The sequence below is a fragment of the Diabrotica virgifera genome, chromosome 10 (assembly GCF_917563875.1).
Source record: "Diabrotica virgifera virgifera chromosome 10, PGI_DIABVI_V3a".
NCBI classification, from domain to species: domain Eukaryota; kingdom Metazoa; phylum Arthropoda; class Insecta; order Coleoptera; family Chrysomelidae; genus Diabrotica; species Diabrotica virgifera.
In genome coordinates this window covers 36,709,708-36,733,588 of record NC_065452.1, presented here as the reverse complement: position 1 = coordinate 36,733,588, position 23,881 = coordinate 36,709,708, and the positions used below count along the sequence as shown (strand labels likewise).

General features: G+C 30.8%; 1 protein-coding gene across 3 annotated transcripts in view; it reads left to right on the top strand.

Moving 5' to 3' along the window:
- The window catches only part of LOC114335309 (phospholipid scramblase 2), a 130,431-nt gene that overhangs the window by 41,985 nt on the left and 64,565 nt on the right, over window positions 1-23,881 (top strand). Inside the window, exon 1 of one of the 3 annotated variants that reach the window (XM_050641380.1) lies at window positions 4,024-4,134. The exons of 1 other annotated variant lie outside the window; for it this stretch is intronic. In XM_050641380.1, coding sequence (XP_050497337.1) covers window positions 4,083-4,134 — 52 coding nt within the window. In that variant the 5' untranslated portion in view covers window positions 4,024-4,082. Of the gene's footprint in view, window positions 1-4,023; window positions 4,135-20,624; window positions 20,936-23,881 lie in introns of those variants that run through there. One more of the 3 variants, XM_050641381.1, reaches the window with a different exon arrangement.

Below are 23,881 nucleotides of genomic sequence, written 5' to 3'. Positions count from 1 at the left end.
TTTGTGGCAAATAGATTTTGTCTGATGCCAGGATCTCTCTCACACACACAACTCGACAACAATCAATTTTAGAGAAAAATCACCTTTTTTTGTTCAGAATGACCCAAATTATCTAAAAAAAAATTGTTCAAAGTGAAAAAATTATTTTTGTGAATTTGTTTAAAAAAACTGTTTAAACAGTTTATTGACCAAGGTACCACCAGGTACCCTCAGAATTTGTTCTAAGAACGTATTTTTGTGTAAGTTTTTGCAAAAAAATCTAACCGAAATAATTTCGCTAACGTGGGCAACGATACAGCCTGGACTATAGCGATAATTGTTAATAATTAAAAACGACAGCTTTGTAATAAAATAATGACAAAAATTTCTTCAGGATCTTCATGGATGGGTTTTAAACTTTGATTTGACTTTATAATTTACTTTTTGACTTTCATAATTATAATTTTTAATTGAGTTATTAAGCTTTGAAAATGGCCATTTTCGCAATTTTTAAATTTTAAATAGCGTATAATTCGACAACATTCAATTTTAGTGAAAAATGACAAGAGACCTTTTTTACTCAGAATGACACAAGTGATCTAAAAAAATTATTCGAAATGAAAACATTATTTTTGTGAATTGCTTTTAACAGTTTTTCAACCACGGCAACGCCTGACACCCTGTGGATTTGTTATAAGGACCTCTTTTTGAGTAAGTTTGTGCAAAAAATCGGAATAATTTCCCTAACGGGGGCGACGATACAGCTCGGTCTAATTAGTTATTATTGATAGGTATGCGATTTTTAAATCTTGTCTATTCATCATTTGAGCGCCACATAATCGTTCGCTTATCGATGAGATAGATTTACCGCCCACACACTATTGCACTATGTCTGGAATTTTTCCACGAAATCAGAGTATAGTTAGGTATTTGTTATTTTATAAGCGGGCTCCACACTCTCGGGGAAGTTACTTCGCCAAAGTTGACTGAAGTCCGAAGTACCCTCTCTACACACTCGTTCTACTTCGCGAGGAAGTGCGATACCGACAAAGAGCGGTGCGATACCGACAAAGATCCCTTTGACTCGGACGCGCCAGACCGACAGAGAATGGAAGTAGAACGAAGTAAGGCAAAGTTGCAGAAGGTGGCCGTCTACACTCTCGTACTTGTTGAACCTCGATCGACTTCGGCGAGAGTGAAGTGCGGACATTATCTGTAGAAAGACTAATAATGCCATATGCCATCCAAACAAAGTAAAACTTTAATTTCTCAACTTTTATTTTAAAATTGATTTTTGCTTTTTGATTTTTTTTGTAAATACCTGCAATTTTTGACCCTCTATTTTGGCGCCCCTTAAGGATGGCGCCCGTGTGCAGTGCCCACTTTGCACATATGGTAGCGGGGCCCTGATTGTAGGTGTAGGGAGCGAGCTCAACGGAAAGCCCTCTAATTTCTTTCTACCAGTCTTCTTCTAATGGTACGTTCACTCATACTAACACTGCTCACCCCAAAAAGACGCGTACGAGCTTCAGGGGTCCTATTTTCGAGTTCATTCGAGCATATTATTTCGCATAAGAAATTAGAAGAATTTCGCTTGAAATCCGGTGTATTGTATTTTCGAATACTTCGTGTACGAATTTTTTCGTATATGACGACTCGAATGGGTATGAACCATTCGAATCGTGATGCTCGTATACGAATATTGTTGTCATTTCAGTTGTCATGATAGTTTTAGCCGATAATAGTGTTAATTGTGTTGTATACAATAATTTTACATTGAAATTTATTTTCAATGGCTGCGGCTGGTTTAAATAATTCTTTAATAGAAAGAAAGAACATGTACGATTATGTCTTGAAAATATAACCTAACCTAACTTTATGTATGCATTTTAGCATTGGATCTAAGCTCCAAACTTGACATAGGACACCGTTGCCATATCCTCAATTTTTTCATACTATCACATTACATAAAGGTGCATTTAAAAAATCGCTTTCAAGTAAAGTTTTGAAAAGTAAATAGTAAAATATCAGTGTAAATACTGGATACAAAATAATATTATACAAAATAGCACACTTTCTGCGGACTTTGCAAATCGATATTACTAATATACATATGCAATCTTAAGATTCGATTATACTTAAAATAACTGTTAAATAACCTTTCCCAAATGGCATTTTTTATAATTTGTTCAGACTATAAGTCGTTATCTTTATATATTAAACGTTCTTATACAATCTTATTCTTGTACATTATACCCCAATATATCGTCGGCTTACTGCCAAAACCAACCAACTCCATTTTAAAAGTTTTGGGAAATCTACCTTTTAAACTTTAATTTGAAATTGAAAACCGACTGAATTTAAAAAAATTATTTAATAACTGAAAAATATTTTTGTCATATTTTTCAATTATTAAATCATTATTTAAATTCAGACGATTTTTCATTTCAAATTAAAGTTTAAAGGTAGATTTCTCAAAACTTTTAAAAATGGAGTTGGTTGGTTTTGGCATTAAGCCGACGATATATAACAAATATAACATTATTTGTTTTTAATACTGCGATTATACCATTGATTGAAATTATACAAGAAATGGACAAAAAAAGTATGGCAACATTGTAACTTTCAGATGAAAAATACGTTCAATGTTATTCGAATTTGCAGTGTTGCCGGTGCAAATTCTTCTCGTATGCGTATAACATTTCGAAGGCCGTTTAAAAATACACATTCACGTTCGTATACGAAATTTTTCATTCGAGTTATGCTCGTATGCGTACCCGTATGCGGGTAATATAAGCCGTCATATTACCCGTATGTGCGCCAATGGTGAATATTAAATTCTTAATTGTATGTCAAAAAATGTGCAATAACTACGTCTTAAAATCCACCAAATTGCATTTGCATATCTCCACCGGTTTTAAAACCATAAATAAATCGTCAGTTTATAAGAAAAATTTCAACACCCCCTATCTCCAAAACGAAGCATTTGCAGACATATGTTTATAAGGCAAACTGTCATTATTTTTTTATGCATAATTATCCCTTAAAGTTTGCCATGCTTGTTTAAAAACACCCTGTATTGACGAAAAACATGGCTAGTTGTTAAAGTACCTAACTTTTTTATGGTTCAACCTAAGCGAATGAATCAAAAAGAAAAATGTGGAGAAAATATGAGACTATAGCTCGGTTTTAATTTCACTGTCTCATAAATGCTCGAATATTCCACAGGGTGATGCGAACGTTGAGAAAAAAATACAGTTTGATCCGTACACCCGGTATATAACGAAAATTTACCTGTTTAGCAACAATATTATAACAGCGAAATGGTTAAAGAATAAGGCTATAACATATTAAAAAATCACTTAAATCGGACACCAGGTTTTAGGAAATACGAAACATCAAAAATAACCCATTTTTAAAGTGGGCTGTTAATTTTGGCCCAGAGTGTACTTACTCTTTTTGATATATTTTTGTATTCTTGCTATAAAAAGATTATAAAAATAATTATTAAAAAAATTAAATAATTCATTGATGAATTGAATTTCTAAACGTTTTGTAGAAAAGGGGTAAAAAGTTTGGACACCTCCCGAAATAAAATCTTGGCTACGTCACTAGTCAAAGTCACAGGATACTTTTTTACCTTATTTCTCTGGACTATATGACACAAAATTACTATAATAATTGTATCAAGAATGTTCCCTTTAATCCCGCTAATATAAATATTATGTATGTTTGGCTTACCTTTTTGTTTGCTACTGTTTTGCTGTTGTTTATATCGGTAGAACATATATTGTTGTGTACATTTGACATCTTTACATCTTATCCTTATTCGACCTATTTTTTCACTAAAATGTAGCCTTTAAATCCCGCTGCTTAATTGCCATGAAGTGACAATTAAGACAGCATAAATCAATTAAGCTCTACCTACATCTAATAATTTAAGTCGTTTCAAACCGAGTCTATGAGGTCTGACCTGCATATTAATTATTGTTCCCCGACTCATTTAAGAGAAGTGTCCCAGTAGAATATGAAGGTATTTGTGCGAAAGGACACTGATTGATAACTACCGTGAGTTAATTCTTCTTTCATAATATTGACGAAAGATGTCTTCTTTAAGTCACTTTCACTATAATCCAGCTGATGAAATTGTTACTAGTGAGTACAGATTTTTTATAAATTATTTTTTTCAAAATATTAGTGCCTTATTTTCTCAGTTTTTGAATTTTTATTAAAATATCGTCTTCCTCTATAAGCACATATTTTTATCGTACTTTTTTCCATAATTTTTAATTTTCTAGAAAAATGTTTTATCATTAAACGCTTTTCTTTACTTCAATAGTTTGCATCAAATTTTTAGACGTTAACTTGACTGACTTTTCTTCAATCTAAATGAATGAAAATTTGCAGACATATGCATTCGCGGGAGCAATACACGAATAGTTAATAAAAAAATTTTTATGTGTATTAATTGTTTAAATAAAAAAAAACGATTTTAATGGAAAATGCTTAAATTCTCTTGTTTTTTACAATGTAGAAACTTGAAACTTTTACTGATTGTAGCTAATGATATAAACTATACATAATTTCACTTTTTACGTTAATTGTTTACATTATGCTTCATAAATAAACAATAAAGTTTCAAATTTTGAACCCTCATATATTTGTTTATATTATATAAATCGGCGTTTATTCGTGTCAAATTTCAGTACGATACCAAACAAAACTTCAACCAAGGCTCGAATTCAAAAAAGTTCGTGTTTTTATCGTAGTCTTAGAAGAACCACCGGTAGAGACGTTTTGTGCTACAATTAACATTAGAATTCGTTTTGTCGTATTAATTAATTAAACGCTTTTCTTTAGTTCAATCGTTTGGGACAAATCTTTAGACGTCAATTTGACTGCTTCAATGCAAATGACTAAAAATTTGCAGACATATGAATTCGCGGGAACAGTACACAAATAGTCAATAAATTTTTTTTTGTTTATTAATTAATTGTTTAAATAAAAAAAACGATTTTAACGGAAAATGCTTAAATTCTCTCGTTTTTTACAATGAAGAAACTTGAAATTTTTACACATTGTAGCTAATTATATGAACTATACATAATTTCACTTTTTGCGTTAAGTGTTTACGTTATGCTTCATAAATAAACAATAAAGTTTCAAATTTTGTGCCGATTTCGACTACTTTTCATGTTTGTACATCATATGTTTTATACATACAGTCGGAAAAATGAAAGAATACCCATGAACGATCACATCAATCACTTATTTTGTATTTGCTGTCTTTTTCTATAAATAACAAACGTTTGTTATAAAAAAAGACAGCAAATATAAAATAAGTGATTGATGTGATCGTTCATGGGTATTCTTTCATTTTTCCGACTGTATTTTAATAAACATGACGATATATTTTAATGTTTAAAAAGTGTAAGACTAAAAAATAAAAAATAAAAAATATGAAATAAATATTTTTAAGAAACGCTTTTCTTTAGTTACGAGTGACTAAAATTAAACATATAAAAAAATCAACTAAAAAGCAAAAAAAAGAAAAAAATTGAAAAAATCTAACACATTCGTTAAAGAAAAGCTTGGTGCGAAAACCGTTTATTCGATGAAGACGCGCCACGCTTTTCTTTGACGAATGTGTTAGATTTTTCAATTTTTTTTTTATTTTTTGCTTTTTAGTTGATTTTTTTATAATATGTTTAATTTTAGTCACTCGTAACTAAAGAAAAGCGTTTCTTAAAAATATTTTTTTCATATTTTTTATTTGTATATCACGTTGTTTTTGGCAAAGTTTGCTAAAAGTTTGTTTAAAGTTGACATATCTTTTGAAAAAAATGAACTTTTCTTCGAATTGTTTGTTTTACAGTATTTTTAATTTACTGGGGTTTCTTCCTGTTGATGTTTTTGGTGTTTGCAAACCAGGGAAGTAGCGATTTTTACAAGACACATCTAATAACTACTTTCGATAAATTTAGTGATAACAATATGTAAACAAAATATACCAGAGATTAAACGTCATTTTTTACTTATAAACAATATACAGGGCTTTTCAGATAAACTATCCACCTTAAATAACTTTTTGAACCACTGATTTTTAGAAAAAGCGCAAAAACGCGTCAAATAATATTTAAAGAGGGAGTCATTAGGCCATATCTAAGCTTATCGGGAGAGGCACCCTCTCACCACTCGTATCATCCCTTTATTTATTTTTTTACTTTAAATTACTTCTATACCTTTTTAAATTTAATATTTGGATTTTCCACTTTGTACTGACTTCAAAAATGTATAACACATGATGCTTAAAGTAATTAGTTTATGAGAAAAACAAAAACACAAAAGCAAGAAAACTGTATTTTAAAAAATTATTAAAAACATTTAGAATGAACTTTCATTACCAAAATTTTTAACAATAATTCAAAATGACTTTGGAAATTTTGAAAAATTATTGTTAAAAAGTTAAATAATTATTGGTAACATTTGTAGTGAAAAGAGAAATGTTTATTCTTAACGTTTGTGATAAAATTGTTAAAAAAATTATTTTTTTTTATCCAGTTTTCTTGCTTTTGTATTTATTTTCCTCATACACCAATCACTTTAAGGCATCATGTGTTATACATTTTTGAAATCAGTACAATTAGGAGAATTCAAATATCAAATAAAAAAAGGTGGAAGTAATTTTAAAAAAATTAAGGGATGATACGGGGGTGAGAGGGTGGGTGTCTTTCATGGCAAGCTTAAATATGGCATAATGTCTCCCCCTTCAAAGATTATTTAACGTGTTTTGCGCTTTTTTTAAAAAGCAGTGGTTCAACAGTTATTTAATATGGATAGTTTTACTTCAAAAGCACTGTATAAACAATGTAAGATTGCTATTTGATTTTAAATACTAAAAGTGTAGACCGGTAAATTCTATGGAAAAGTGACAAAATTTTACTGAAAAAGCATAGACATTCATTTAATATGAGAGTTTGTCTATATTTTTAATTTGTTGCTTAATTCCTGCAAAAATAACTTCAACGGTCGATTTTTTGAAAATTATTATTACCTTTTCTAAAAATGCACAAAAAAACTTATAGTATGGTATAACTAGACCCAAACCCAGACATTCAAAGTGAAAGTTATCCTTAAACACCAAATTGTTCTATATGGTTCACATAATGTTCAGAAAAAAGTCACACCATTTTGAGCGTCGGGTTTGGCGGGGAGAGGGGGGAGAAATCGGTTATTTCGTAGTTTTTTACGTTTTTCATCAATATTTCTAAAACTATGCGGTTTAGCAAGAACAACCTTCTATACAAAAATGTTCTATATTAAATTTGAAATAAAAAAGGTCCTATGCATAATCCTTCTAAAATGAACGGTTCCAAAGTTACGGAGGTAGTATAGTACAGGGGTGGCCAAACTCCTTGATAGTCCGAGCCATTTTTCAAAATTTGAAATTTTTCGCGAGCCACAATTACACAGTTATTTAAAAAGAAGTGTAAAAAAGGTATTAAATTTTTCTCTTACTGTTTGGTTGAAAACTTACTACACTAATTTTAAAGTGAAATAAATTGGTTCAAATCGTTGTTTCAAATATATGCCAATAAATCTACAAGTAGTCGTTACTAATTCAGAATACTTCGATTTTTCATCATACTTCCATCTTTTTCTGGGACGGCTTATTGATCTTCTACCGTCTCTCAAAAAACACTGTCTTTAGCACTCTGTGTTCCTCTGATCTTACCACATGACCTGCCCATCTTATCTTAGCTTTTATATGTCTGACGATGTTTTCAGTACCATATACAGCCACCAATTCAGCATTACGTCGCCTTCTCCATTCTCCTGTCAATTCATCTCTTTGAGGGCCAAATATCATTTTGATAACTTTCCTTTCAAATACCAGCAGCTTACCTATCTACTTTCCGCTAATGTAGAGTAAAATGTTTTAAACCATGTTTTACTTTCATATGTAAAAATTGAGCGAATAATTTGCATGTAGTCTTTTAGATTTTCTTTTTAGCAACTTATATCTTAATATTGATGATAGGGAGTACATATAACGCTCTATTCCACGCAGCTATCCTTGCTGAGACCTCTTTTTGATGTGGTTGTCATCTGTGGTTGCCGCCGCTAGATATTTAAACTCTTTTACTACTTCGAAATTGTGGACATTAATAGTTATGTTCTGCCTAATTCTTGGTCTTGGATTTTTGGTTATTAGCATGTATTTCGTCTTCTCTTCGTTTTGTCGAAGGAAGGCCCAGACTACTTGTTTCTTCCTCGAATTGTCAAAACACCTCTCTCACGTCTCTTGTAGAACGAGGGACTACACCTAGATCATCAGCAAAGGCAACAATAGTTTTGATCCTCGATTCGCAAATCGCCCTATCAACTCAGATGATATTTCACTTATTACATATTCTAAGGCCAAACTGAATAGCAACAGTGATAATGGGCCTCCTTGTCTAAGTCCTGCTGTTACACTTATTAGTCTTTTATATCTGTTGTCAGTAATTTAAGACATTTTGAAACACAAAAATTAAAAGTAATTCAGGTACATTTATTGAGAGCCACAAATAATCCTTCAAAGAGCCACATGTGGCTCACGAGCCACAGTTTGGCCACCCCTGTTATAGTATAATTGGTCCAAAAAAAGGCCTAACCCAAATATCCAAAGTAAAAGTTTTCCTCCAACACCAAATTGTTCTGTATGGTGCACATATTGTTCAGTATAAAGTTACACCATTTTCAGCGTACGGTTTGGGGGGCAGATGGGGGAGAAGTCGGTAAATTAGTAGATTTTTTTACATTTTTCGTCAATATTTCTAAAGCTATGGTTTAGCGTAAACAATGTGCTATACAAAAATATTCTACATAAAATTTAAAACAAAAAATAAAACAATATGAAAAATTTTTTTTTAAGAAACGCTTTTATTTAGTTATGAGTGACTAAAAGTTGAAATATAAAAAAATCAACTAAAAAGCAAAAAATAAAAAAATCAAACTCGACGGATTATTCGAATAAAAATTTCGAAAAAAAAATGAAAAAATCTAACACATTCGTTAAAGAAAAGCGTGGGGCGAAAACCGTTTATTCGATGAAGATGCGCCCCACGCTTTTCTTTAACGAATGTGTTAGATTTTTTCATTTTTTTAACGAACGTTTTTTTCGAATAATCTGTCGAGTTTGATTTTTTTATTTTTTGCTTTTTAGTTGATTTTTTTATTATAACTTTTAGTCACTCATAACTAAATAAAAGCGTTTTTTATTTTTTACTTTTTAGTCTTACACTTTTCAGACATTAAAATATATCGTCATGTTTAAAAAAAAGGATGTAGGTAGGTATATGACAGATACCTTTGTACATTTTCTGTAATTTCCTTATATATTTCTTAAATCAAAATCATTATTTACGACTATTACAGTTTTCGCAGTATTTCCATCTCTTGTAATACTTTACTATTGCACGGTGTAGACGCTGTTAATTTCTCGCGGTGTAGTAGCTCCACTTAGGGCCGATTTCTCATATCGAGTTCAACTCCAGTTTAACCTGAACTTTTAGTAAACGTCAGTTTAAAGTCAAAATCGTCTTTCTCAATTCCCGTTCAACCGATGGCAGTTTAAACTTGAACGATGCTTGAACGGTGGAATTCGGCCGTTCAAAGATTTCAGAACTCAGTCTGATGATTTCATGGACTACGCATGCGTTGTATTAACACGAAACGCTGTCATAATATAAATATATCCTATTTTATTATATTAATCCTAACGATAAACGATAACATTATTTGTGTTTTTATAATATTTATTTATAATTATTAAAATGACTATTTGACTATAAATACTTAAATTTAACTTTATTCAAAAACAGCATAAAAAAGGTAGTTCAAAATGGCGACAGTTTTTTGCCTTTTGCCATCTATTGGCATTTCTCGAAAGCTGTAGAACGAGCACTGACATGAACGCGCAATGAGAAATGCATTCCAAACAGAACCGGAGATCACCTTTGAACCCGGTTCAACTGAACCATAGATTAACGCAGGTATGAGAAATCGACCCTTAGTGGATACGTCGGTGATCGCCGCTTGGCGCGTACACTCTTCGTTTCAACCGGTTTGCGGTTTATATGTAAGGGAGCGCATGCTGTATCCATTTGAGCAGCTACACCGAGCGGGGTTCACCCTTGTATGGATACGTACCTTAATGATCGCACTCGGCTCAATGAAACGTAAGCTTTGCAGGCTCAATGCAGGCTTTTATGCCTGTCCTTACGCAAACGCTTTCGGGCCCAAGTTCACGACAGCGCAGCGTAGTCAACAGTCGAACCTTGCGTTTTATGGACAGTCGAAGCCCACGACAATACTAAGGGCAGCATTCGTCCCTCTGCGGTGCCATAATTTTTTTTCGCTGAAGACTGGATAGAAATCGGACAGAAACTGGATAAATTTGAAACTTTATTGTTTATATATGAAGCATAACGTAAACAAATAACGTAAAAAGTGAAATTATGTATAGTTCATATAATTAGCTACAATCTGTAAAAGTTTCAAGTTTCTACATTGTAAAAGACAAGAGAATTTAAGCATTTTCCATTAAAATCGTTTTTTTTATTTAAACAATTCATAAACATAAAAAAAAATTTGATCAACTATTCGTGTATTGTTCCCGCGAATCCATATGTCTGCAAAATTTCATTCATTTCCATTGAAGAAAAGGCAGTCAAATTAACGTCTAAAGATTTGACGCAAACGATTGAACTAAATAAAAATTGTTTATATATGTTTAATTATTGTTTATATATGAAGCATAACGTAAACAAATAACGTAAAAAGTGAAATTATGTATAGTTCATATAATTAGCTACAATCTGTAAAAGTTTCAAGTTTCTACATTGTAAAAAACAAGAGAATTTAAGCATTTTCCATTAAAATCGTTTTTTTTTTATTTAAACAATTCATAAACATAAAAAAAATTTGATCGGCTATTCGTGTATTGTTCCCGCGAATCCATATGTCTGCAAAATTTCATTCATTTCCATTGAAGAAAAGGCAGTCACATTAACGTCTAAAGATTTGCCGCAAACGATTGAACTAAATAAAAGCGTTTAAAAAGTTCGTATACATAAGTACAGTCAAATTCGTTTACAACGACACCGGCTACAATGTACAATCGGATATAACAAACAAAATAGTAGGCCCCGTGAAATGACATATAAAAAAAGCATTTACATTGCTTATAACGAACAAATCGTTTAAAGCAAACATATTTCTTGGAACACTAGCAGTTGAAATATTGGTTACAGCATACATATCTGCACTTCGGAGAGATACAACATCCATTTTTTTTAAATTATGACCTTTTTACACACTATATAATAAACAATTATAACAAATGCATGATTTAAATGACAATAGATTAGACAATGTCCTAAAATAATGTTGTTTCCATATCCCAATAAATAACTTTAGCAATAGGGAGTTTTTGTTGCTACGTAACGTACGCATCTCCGTATACGTAAAGCAACTAACGTGTCGTAGAGGATGAATGTTAAAATAGGTAGTTTTTGTAACTGCCTTAACGTAACGTAAAGCAAATCGTAAAGTCATTTTTAAATTCCGTTGACATTTAAAAAAATAAAACAATGTTCACACAATATACAATTAATATACAAATGTAAAAAAAGATAAATGAATGATGAAATTGTATGGTTTTAATTGCTTCTATTTAAATATAAAAATATTATTTTTCCTTAGGTTAAAATTTTTTTATTTTTGTTTATACCTACTTTTTAGTTGTAAATTATTGTATACCTACATCAGAATTCCAGTAGGTATAATGTAAATAGTGTGGTAATATTTATTTGAAAATTTTACTCAAACTAGGTCATTTGTTTATCTAGTTATTAATTGTGGTGATCACTGTATTTCTTAAATTAATACAAGATTTGTTTATTTTGCTTTATTAATAGACAACTTAAAAACAATAAAATTTTAAATCTATTATGAAGTTCCAATTTCCAATTACAAACACAGAATAATTTTACTCAAATAGAGTAAACCAATAACGAATATAACCTTAAAATGTTAATAAACGGGTAGTACGCTGATGAAATGTTCATTTGGTAGGTAATCGGGCAAGATCCTCGTGTGCATTCGGTGACTTTCGGCTCGATAGGGATGCGTATGAACCTAACGTACCAGCCCGTAACCTTAGGTAATACGCATCGCGATACGGGAGTTCAACCATTAATGCGCAAGCGTATATGTCAAAAAGATGCGTTACGTTTACGTATTTGTGTGCACAAAAACTCCCTAATAACACTTTCTGTTGAAAAAAGTTTAAAATTGCTTGTATTGTACTTCTCGGAGGTACCGATATTACCACGAAATGAAAAGGAAGGTTTTATTAATTTATGGTTATGATGGTACATCCGGGCTGGGTGCACTTGTAAGTCCTTTAGACACTAGACTTCCTATTATATTATCACAAGATTTTGTTTACATTATTATACCATTTGGCCCAAAAGGCCCAATGGTGTAATTGACATTATTTGGTCTTTTTAAAAATAAATAGTGTATGTATGCCCATACTTTTATAATACAACGATTTTGAGAACCCGTTATATTATGAGTATTGTTTATTGACTACCTGTACGAATTCCAATATCTTCATATTATTATATGTATGTATGTACATATTTAAATTTACAATAAACACATATGTTAGTAACATATTAACATATGTGTAATACGTTATAACATATTATAAGTACCTATAGAATAAGTTACACATTTTTGCATCATAAAGTTACAACGAACTGACTGTTGCTACCAATGTAATATCGTTTATAGCAACCTGTTCATTTTAACAGCTAGAACCGCTTACAGAGAACACTGGCTACAACGTACAAAAACCACCAGTCCCTTGAAGTTCGTTATAAACGGTTTTGACTGTATTACAAAATCAACGGTTCCAGAGGTTACGGAGGGTGAAAAGTGGAGGTTTTCGATATTTTTTATATATTTTGGGCAATTTATAATATTATTACTGATGAAACAAATTTTCTTTAACAGGATTGTGTTTTATAAATAAAATTTGCTATTTCAGTGGCCGATGGTATGTTAGTGATAAGCCCTTGAACAAACGTCAACCTCACCACCCAAAATCATCATCAATTGCCCAAAGAATATAAAAAGTATCGAAAACCTCCACTTTTCACCCTCCGTAACTCTGGAACCGTTGATTTTATAACAATTATGTATAGGACCTTTTTTTTAATTTTATGTAGAACATTTCTGTATAGAACATTGTTTACGCTAAAGCATAGTTTTAAAAATATTGATGAAAAACGTAAAAAAACTACTAGTTTACTGAATTCTCCCCCATCTTCCCCCCAAACCGGACGCTCAAAATGGTGTAACTTTTTAGCGAACAATATGTGGACCATATAGAACAATTTAGTGTTGGAGGAAAACTTTTTCTTTGAATGTCTGGGTTAGGCTTTTTTTGGACCATTTATACTATACTCCCTCCGTAACTTTGGAACCGTTAATTTTAGAAGGATTATGCATAGGGTCTTTTTTTATTTCAAATTTAATGTAGAACATTTTTGTATAGAAGGTTGTTCATGCTAAACCGCATAGTTTTAGAAATATTGACGAAAAACGTAAAACACTACGAATTTACCGATTTCCCCCCTCTCCCCCCCCCCCAAACACGACACTCAAAATGGTGTGACTTTTTTCTGAAAATTATGTGGACCATATAGAACAATTTGGTGTTGTAGAATAACTTTCACTTTGGATGTCTGGGTTATGCCATCTTTTGGATCAAATTGTATCATACTATTAGTTTCTCGTGAGAATAGAGATAATATCGTAAGTATTCAGCTATAAAAATTTTAAGAAGGTTCTACATAGGTCTACATGAATTTCAAAAACACCTAATTGAAGAAAATGCTTATATTATCAAATTAAATAATTTAACAATTAAAAAGTTTTTGCTAAATATTGTAAAGTAGCTTTACAAAAGTACTATGATTTTAAGCTTATAAATATTTAAAATACTCAGACGCACCAACATGTAGGAAGTTAATTTATTTTCATTCGAAACTATGACAATTTACACGAATTAGAAAAATACAATGTCCTACGACCCTCAAAGTCCGAGTTAGCCCATTTTTTTTTTAAATTCACCGGTGACCTGTCTATAAACCTTAAAAACGATTCCTTTAAAAATGAGTCGTCTATGATGTGTCAAAGATAAAGGCTTTATACTGCGGTCAACTTACACATCCGAGGTTACAAAAATTACCATCAAGCTGAAAATTGGCAGGATTGTTCAAAATACCATCATAAATGAAATCCAAAAAGTCCTCATAAATCTGACCCGAGCTAAAAAATTTACGCGGGGTCAAAGGTCATCAAATATAGTTTTTAGCGATTTTCAGTGAAACGGTAAGTTTTATCATAAAATTAGTTCTAACAAAAAATGTAGAATGGGTACCTAATTATCTATAAAAATGTCTTTATTATTTTTTTCCTAAGAGCCACCGTTTTTGAGATACAACGATTTAAAAAGTTGTAATCGTCATAATATGCGCACACGTTTCCACACCACCTTTGAGATAGTGTACTTAGCGCGTTTTTAACGTGGTTTCCCCAGTAGGCCTATTCCACGGATCTGTTATGATTCTGTTTAATTTGAAGCTATTGAATAATTGATATTGGCAAGGGTTAAAAATGATAAAAGTTATAAAAAGCGGTATAAATTAAAAAAAGGGAAATTTATCCAACTGGTTCATAATTTTCTAATACTTCTGCTTCCTCTTCTTCTTGTTCATCCTAGGTGCAAGTAAATTGCCCCAAGAATGACACATCGCATGGCTCCTCGATAGAATCAAATGAATCCTCAATTGTTGGTGATTCAACATTGGAGCACGACCAGTTTTGACAATTAGTGCATGCTACCGAACAAAACAGTCCAACTTTTTTGCAACCACATTTAGCGCAACATCCCTTTTTACAGTTGCAAAAAATTGTGTTCAGGAGTATTTCCGGCGTAGGTGGGAGTCAAGTTTGAATTGGTTCTAATGAACTGTCGACTAATTTTCATTCCCAGTCTTTTGGATCTAGCTGATAATCAAGCCACACTTGAACTTGGTAATATAACCGAAAAAGATGTTGATGAGCAGCCGCTGGGGTTGGAGGAAGACAAGCTAACTGCACTTGTTTTTTATTTCGAGTATTTTTAAAGAAACATGCATATCGAAACTTATCTAAGCACGTAGTTTTTTAGGCGCTCCATGCATAGAGACAAGAAAGCTAATTCCGTTGGAAATAACTTATTGTGGAGTTGAATTAGTTTTTTAAAAAACTTCAGCACATTCAAATATGTAATCTTGTTTTTCAAACATTTTAAAAACAGTCGTTTTACCCCTCCTGAAAAATGCCGATGTCGTATCACAGCTAGTTATTGCGTGTAAAAATAGTACATATATGACACATATATGTACATATTTTTGACACTTTGCAAAATTAGATAAACTTTTCGATGAATATATTTCCGATTGGTATTGAGCTTTTCCAGGTTTTAAAAAAAGGTAGTTTTTTCGATTGGAGTTCGAGCAGTAAGTAATACGAGCAAGTCTACATCTTCACCTACAACAATATTTGTATTTGTTAAATTGAATTGCTCTATGGCTGTTTCAATTATCATTACGTCATCTACCTGAATGTTTCCGCCACCCAGGAAGATTACGGTGTAATTATCATAATAGTAAACAAACTAAATTTTCATAAAGTTTATTGTATATTGAAATGTTTATTAGTACTTAGCAATAAACATTTTGCCTAGAAAGTTGGCTTTCATTATTATGTTCAAACCCTTCTGAGAATAGAAGGTAGGTAGGTAGGTAGGTAGGTAGGGTGATTAGATTAGCCGACGTACCGATAGAACGTGTTTATTCCGACAAAACCCATCTTTACCAATTGAATAAGACGCATAAGTAAGAAGAATTATTATAAGTTAATACTTTGTCATATAAAATTACTATTTTTGTTGGGAATAAGCCGTAAAATTGAAATAATTCTTATTATTTTCGCGTTAAATTCACTTTGTAAAGATTTTTTTGTTGGCACTGTAATATAATACGGCTTATACATTGCATTCCTCGGTAGACCGCAAGCTGTGTAGTAGAAACATTATCATATATTTATAATATCTTATATTATTATGTGTAATATAAGTTAAGTTGACCGATAAAATATTATGTTTACTTGTATTACAGCTTCAGTGATGTATATACGTGGTGTACTAATGCATATTATGACGATTAGAACTCTTTCAACTATTTGAATCGTTGTATCTCAAAAACGGTGGCTCTTAGGAAAAAAAGTATTAAGATATTTTTTATAGATAATTGTCTAATCTACATTTTTTGTTAGAACCAATTTTATGATAAAACTTACCGTTTCGCTGAAAATCGCTAAATATTTGGTGACCTTTGACCCCGCGTAAATTTTTTAGCTCGGGTCGGATTTATGAGGACTTTTTACATTTAATTTATGACGGTATTTTGAACAATCCTGTCAATTTTCAGCTTGATGGTAATTATTGTAACCTCACTCCTATTTTTGAGTCTAACTAGACCGGTCTATTAAAGGCGAAGTGATTTTACTATTTCAAAAACTGAATTCATAACTTCAAATTTATAAAAGTCGCAATATCTCCGGTTCTCATCAACGAAAATCATTTATGTTTTTCGGAAAGCCTCGCAAAAGGCTTTGGAAAATTGTACCTGAAATTTCCATAACAATCACTTATGGGCTGAGGAAAATCCAGGTGGAATCTTAGAAAGCTCATTTTCAGTATCAGTTTTTAGTAAATATTATGTCTTAGAGTAATTGATGATCATTATATTTAATCGATCTATATTTCCTCCCACAATGACAAATCTTATCTTAGTTTCTTACAAGAAGAGTTACCTATTCTTTTTAAAGAAATTCCTCTACTCTTAAATAATGCAAAACTGATTCTTTAGTAATTTTTCCCGTACAAGTACTAGCAGCAGAAAAAAAATCACCATGGAATTTTTCTTTGAAAAAATAAGTGTGTACGAAAAAATACGAAGATCTCGGAAACTCTTTAATCTTTTTTTCAAAAAAAAAATTATAATTAACAACATACTATATAAAGTAAAGTATACTATATATAAAGTATATAAAAACATACTGTATATTTTTTCCAAATTTCATTGGAATTAAAAAACTTTTATTATAAATTAAAACAGTAAAAAATACGATTTTCTTCATTTTCTCAGTAATTTTGAGGTTATTTTAAAAATATTATATAACAAAAGTAAATTTTTATATTATCTGCAACTATGCTTGCATTTTATGAATTTTGAATTTTTTGAGATGTCGAATTGCGCCGGAATAAAAAAAACTTGTTTTAATTTCCTTTTAATCCTCCTCAAATCACCCACGAAACTTTTCCGTGGTTTAATTTATTTTTATTAATTAATTAATGTAATTTACTTGGTCTTATACCCATAGTCTAAGATACGATATAAGGTCGATTTGCACCGATCTGTTTAATGGATGAAAATTATTGGATAATATGTAATGTAGCATGTTAACAGTTACGAAAAACAAGGGTTGCCCGATCTAATCTTTTTCTAACTATAATTATTTAATAATTAAAAAATGACATTTTTTTTATAAATTAAAAAAACATTTCGATTCTAGCAGATTAGTCTAGGCGCCAAATAAAGGTCACCGTGTCCTTTTCAATTCTGATGGAAAAACTCAACGGTTTCTTATGGATTTTTGGTTGCTGATTACGAATTTCGAGGGTGGATTTCGATCCAAGTGGTCAAAAAATTGTTGTAAACAATTTAATTGTTTATAAATTGTTTATAAGGCTCTGGCTCATAAACTAAAAGGGATAAAAAAGGATGGTTCAAATAAAATTTGTTCGTTAATAAAAAACGAAGAAAAAAACGTTTACTAAACTTAAATCCAACAATTAGAACTCAAGATATTGTAAAATTAGTGCACAATGCGTATTTTTCGAAGCTTTATCGATCGTAACTCTTCTTCTACGCATGTAAATGAGCCTTAGAAGATATCATTTTAAAGCTTCATTAATAGGCTTCCAAACAGAGTTTGTTAAATTACTTGATCTTCATTTGTTTTAAAGTTATACCCATTTGAAGTAATAATTTTCTTAAAAAAATTGTACATTAATTTGTTTATAAGGGTTTCAAGCAAATTTAAGCTATAAACATTTATACTTTAATCAACAATAATGATAGAAGAACTCAAAAGGAAAATTTTGAACTTACGAAAATGTTTGTAAGTTTATTTTTCGCCAAGATATCGATATTTTAATAGTGCGTTCTGAGGCGCAAGATCGGCTCACCGCGTAATGGTTCACGCGCTAACTTCTCGATGCAAATTATAATTTCTTTGTATATATACGTTATCTTCATTTTTCATTTTTGAAGATCCTAATAAAATTTTATCATATAATTCTTATAATTAAATCATCATACTGTACCTCGTATCACCTTTCATTCTATTTACTTTGTCTTCTATTTTTTGTACTAAATGAGAAAAAAAAACATTTAAAACTAATATTTCAGAAATAGAACTAAAAGTAAGTTGATATTATTTATTAATACTATTTTTACAAACTTTTTGTTTCATGCATCTGAATCGAGATATACAGGGAATCTCAGCTTTTTTTATTTCTGCATAACTTCTTAGAGCAATTTTTATAGTTACATGGTGTTACCAAGTCTGTTCTTGTAGGCAGTAAAACTAAAACTTTCTGGGGCTTCAGAGTCTAATTATCTATATGATATAGATATAATCTATATCATATAGATATAATCTATATCATATAGATATCCAGTGGATACTGGATAGTATCCATATAAAGTGGATCTAGTTCTTTTGCAACCTCATCAAGGCACGTCAATTGTGTGTATGCCGCCACAACATAAATGCTCGTTTTATATGCAATGATGATGTTGCAAAATAACTCGATCCATTTTTATATGGATATCACATATTGGCTCATTTGCATCCGTAGAAGCCGAGTTACGATCGATTAAGCGTCGAAAAATACTTGACTCTGAGTCGATGTTGCGCCTCATAGCGCGCCATTAAAATATCGATATCTTGACCAAAAGTAAACTTACGAACATTTTCTTAAGGTCAAATTATTCCGTTTGCATTTCTCTATCATTATGGTTAATTAAAGTATAAATATTACAGCTCAAATTTACTTGAAGCCCTTATAAACAAATTAATGTACAATTTTTTTTAGAAAATTATAACTTCAAACGGGTATAACTTTAAAACAAATTAAGATAAAGTAATTTAACAAACTTTGAAAGCCTATTAATGAAGCTTTAAAATGAGACCTTCTAAGGCTCGACAAAGATAAGCTCGATAAGAATTACGATCGATAAAGCTTCGAAAAATACTTATTTTGCAATTTTCAATTTGCATTGTGCACTAATTGTACAATATCTTGAGTTCTAATTGTTGGATTTAAGTTTAGTAAACGTTTTTTTCTTTGTTTTTTATTAAGGAACAAATTTTATTTGAAACATTATTTTTTATCTCTTTTAGTTTATGAGCCAGAGCCTTATAAACAAGTTATAAACAATTAAATTGTTTATAACAATTTTTTGACCACTCGGATCGAAATCCACCCTCGAAATTCGTAATCAGCAGCCAAAAATCCATAAGAAACCGTTGACTTTGTCCATCAGAATTGAAAAGGACACGGTGACCCCTCTGGCGCCTAGACTAGATATTATTTCAGATTTTTTAGGTTATTCTAGAACGAAAGATGACGATTTTCAAGGCTCAAAAACATAAGTATAAAATATCATTTTTGAAATTACGAAGTACCTAAATTCAAGTTCAAACCTTATTCTATCAGTTCTTGATAAGTCTTTTGGACTTATTTCATTCTGAAACATTGTTTTTTAGTTGGTAATGCCCGTCTCCCCATAAGAAACCTTCCTCATTAACAATTAAAAACATATGTTTTAGAATAAAACATGGTTAAATTCTTATCGAGACCTGATGGAAAAAGGTTTGAACTTGAATTTATGTACTTGATGATTACAAAAATGATATACTTTACTTGTGTTTTTGAGCCTTGAAAATTGTCATCTTTCGTTCTTTTTTCAGTTTTAAATTATTTATAACTCGAAAACGACCAACTTTAGAGAAAAATTACAAAAGACCTTTTTTGTTTAGAATGATCCAAAAAATCTAAAATAATATCTGCCGGGTGGAATTTTTTTTTAAATTCATAAAAAAATGTAATTTTTTAATTAATAATTAATTTTAGTTAGAACAAGATTAGATCGGGCAACCCTTGTTTTTTGTAATTGTTAACATGTTCAATTACATATCCAATAATTTTTGTCCATTAAACAGATCGGTGCAAATCGACCTTATATCGGATCCTCTACTACCATATTCAGATTAAATCTAAATTTATAACAATACTTACAATAAAAACGCCACTGGCGGCATTAAACAAACAACACATAATAACAGTTTATTCCCTCAGATGATAAAGAATGTGTTTGTTCGAGATATAATAGAAAATATGTTTTATTCCTGATAGAGATACCAAAAAGTTATTAAAAACTCTTAATTGTTATAGTTCAGATTTAACATCTTAAGTGTCAATGATACATTCTCCTAAGTATTGGGACATTACTGATAACTGGTGTTTGTTTCTTATAAATATTGATAATAGCCGTTCCAAGTTTGGACTGTATCGTTCAGTGTGAGTGACAATGCCCGAGCTTAAGACCGTGTTTAAATTTAAACCCCAAGCAGTGTTCAAGCGGTTCAAAAAACTTTTCAAGAGGAAATCTCCAAAAACCAAGGGATATTTTAAGTTTTACACAGAAGAAGAACAAAGGTAAACATATGTTATATATTTTTAAACGCTTTTATTTAGTTCAATAGTTTGCGTCAAATTTTTAGACGTTAATTTGAGTGCCTTTTCTCCAATGCAAATGAATGAAAATTTGCAGTCATATGCATTCGCGGGAACAATACACGAATAATCATTAAAAACATTTTTTTATGTTTATTAATTGTTTAAATAAAAAAAAACGATTTTAATGGAAAATGCTTAAATTCTCTTGTATTTTACAATGTAAAAACTTGAAACTTTTACGGATTGCAGCTAATGATATGAACTATACATAATTTCACTTTTACGTTAATTGTTTACGTTATGCTTCATAAATAAACAATAAAGTTTCAAATTTTTTGCCGATTCCGACTACTTTTCATGTTTGTACATCATAATATGTTTTATACATACATATTTTAATAAACATGACGATATATTTCAATGTTTGAAAAATGTAAGACTAAAAAGTAAAAAATAAAAAATATGAAAAAAGAGTTTTTAAGAAACGCTTTTCTTTAGTTACGAGTGACTAAAACTAAAAATATTACAAAAAAATCAACTAAAAAGCAAAAAATAAAAAAAAAATGAAAATATCTAACACATTCGTTAAAGAAAAGCGTGGGGCGAAAACCGTTTATTCGATGAAGACGCGCCACGCTTTTCTTTGACGAATGTGTTAGATTTTTTAAATTTTTTTTTATTTTTTGCGTTTTAGTTGTTTTTTTTTATAATATTCTTAATGTTAGTCACTCGTAACTAAAGAAAAGCGTTTCTTAAAAATGTTTTTTTTCATATTTTTTATTATTACTTCTTTCTTTGTTACATAGTATACCTATATATTTTCAAAAAATCTGTTATAGTCGGTTCGCTAAACTCAGACACAACTTTCTAGTGATTTTAGTAAGTAATTTTGCCAATTTAATAAAATTGGCAAAAAAATAATTACTGAATAGTTAATAATTACTACATAGTTAGTAATTTTACCAATTTTGGCAACATTGGCCAAAAACAAAAAAATTACCTACTAAAATCACTAGCCAGTAGTTGTGTCTGAGTTTAGCGAACCGACTATACCACATAGTGGTGTAGGGCGACAATACATTATGGTACAATACAAAAACAACTCAATATTGACATCAAACTGAATCTTAAACTTAACTAATAGTCTGCTATATATTTACATTATGTACAAATTTGACCCATTCATTCTTATTGCTGGCCAGCGTCCTTGCTTCTGTCCATGTTGTTCCCCTTTTTTCGAATGTTTCCTAGAGTTATACCCCATGTTTGTCGTGGTTCAGCTGTCTTCTTTATGTCATTGCCTGCCTTTCTCTCACCAGTTGTGTATCCTTCATTGTCTGAAGATGGCCCCACCAAATGAGTTGCCTTATTTATATATATTATAAAGTTGACTCTATTTCCAAATCTTGATTTGAATCTTGGAATGGCTATTGATAAAGCCATTCCAAGTTTGGACTGTATCGTTCAGTGTGAGTGACAATGCCCGAGGTTAAGACCGTGTTTAAATTTAAACCCCAAGCAGTGTTCAAGCGGTTCAAAAAACTTTTTAAGAGGAAATCTCCAAAGAGCAACAAATATTTTAGGTTTTACTCAGAAGAAGAACAAAGGTAAACATATTATGTTAAATGTTTTTATTACTTGTTTTGTTACATAGTATATATTTTCAAAAAACCTGTTACCACATAGTGGTGTAAGGCGACAATACATTAGAATACAATACAAAAACAACTTAATATTAACATCAAAGTGAATCTTAAACTTAACTAATATTCTGCTATGCAGGGTGTTTCATTAATAATTGTCCATATAGTAACTGGAGAAACCTTAGCACAAAATACGAAGATTGAACCTAAAACACTTAAATAAAATGTGGTTCATTACTGAGTTACAGGGTGTTTTATCTAAAAAATTAAAAATTATTTTTGCTCAGCATTTTAAAACTATTTGACATATCCTTTTCATACTTAGCAGGAAGTATAGGTACTGTACAAACTACTAAATTATGTTAAACAAACGTTTCTGTCTATTACCAGAGGCGTACGACGGGGGAAAGTGAATGGTTGACCCTTTACAAATTCTACGCCACTGGCGGAATTGCTATTTTAGTTCAATTTTTGGATTCTCCAATACTTTCTATGAAAATAATATACTCTTGATTCGTAACGATAAAGTCATTAGTTTTCGAGATCTTTGAAGTTAAAAATGAAACGACACGGTTATTTTGATTAATGTATTGTGCCGCTTCATTTTTAATTTCAATATCTCGAAAACTAATCATTTTATCGTTACGAATGAAGAGTATATTATTTACATAAAAAGTATTGAAAAATCAAAAAATTACACTAAAATAGCAATTTCGTCAGTGGCGTAGAATTTGGGAAGGGCCAACCAGCCACTATCCCCTGTCGTACGCCTCTGGTAGTAGCTAGAACCGTTTATTTATCTTAATTTAGTAGGGTGTACAGTACCTACACTTTCTGCCAAGTATGATAAGGATACGCCAAATAGTTTAAAAGTACTGGCTACAAATAATTTTTAAATTTTAATCATATGAATCACATCATAAATTAATCAAAATAACTGTGCCGTTTCATATTTAACTTCAAATATCTCGAAAAGTAATGACTTTATCATTACCAATGAGGAGTATATTATTTACGTAGAAAGTATTGAACAATCTAAAAATGGCACTAAAATAGTAATTCCACCAGTGGCGTAGAATTTGAGAAGGGTCAACCATTCACTACCCCCTGTCGTACGCCTCTGGTATACGTTTGTTTATCATAATTTAGTAGGGTGTATAGTAGTCTCACTTTGTGCCAAGTATGAAAACGATACGTCGAATAGTTTTAAAATTCTGAGCAAAAATAGTTTTTAAATTTTTAGATAAAACACCCTGTAACTCAGTAAGGAACCACATTTTAT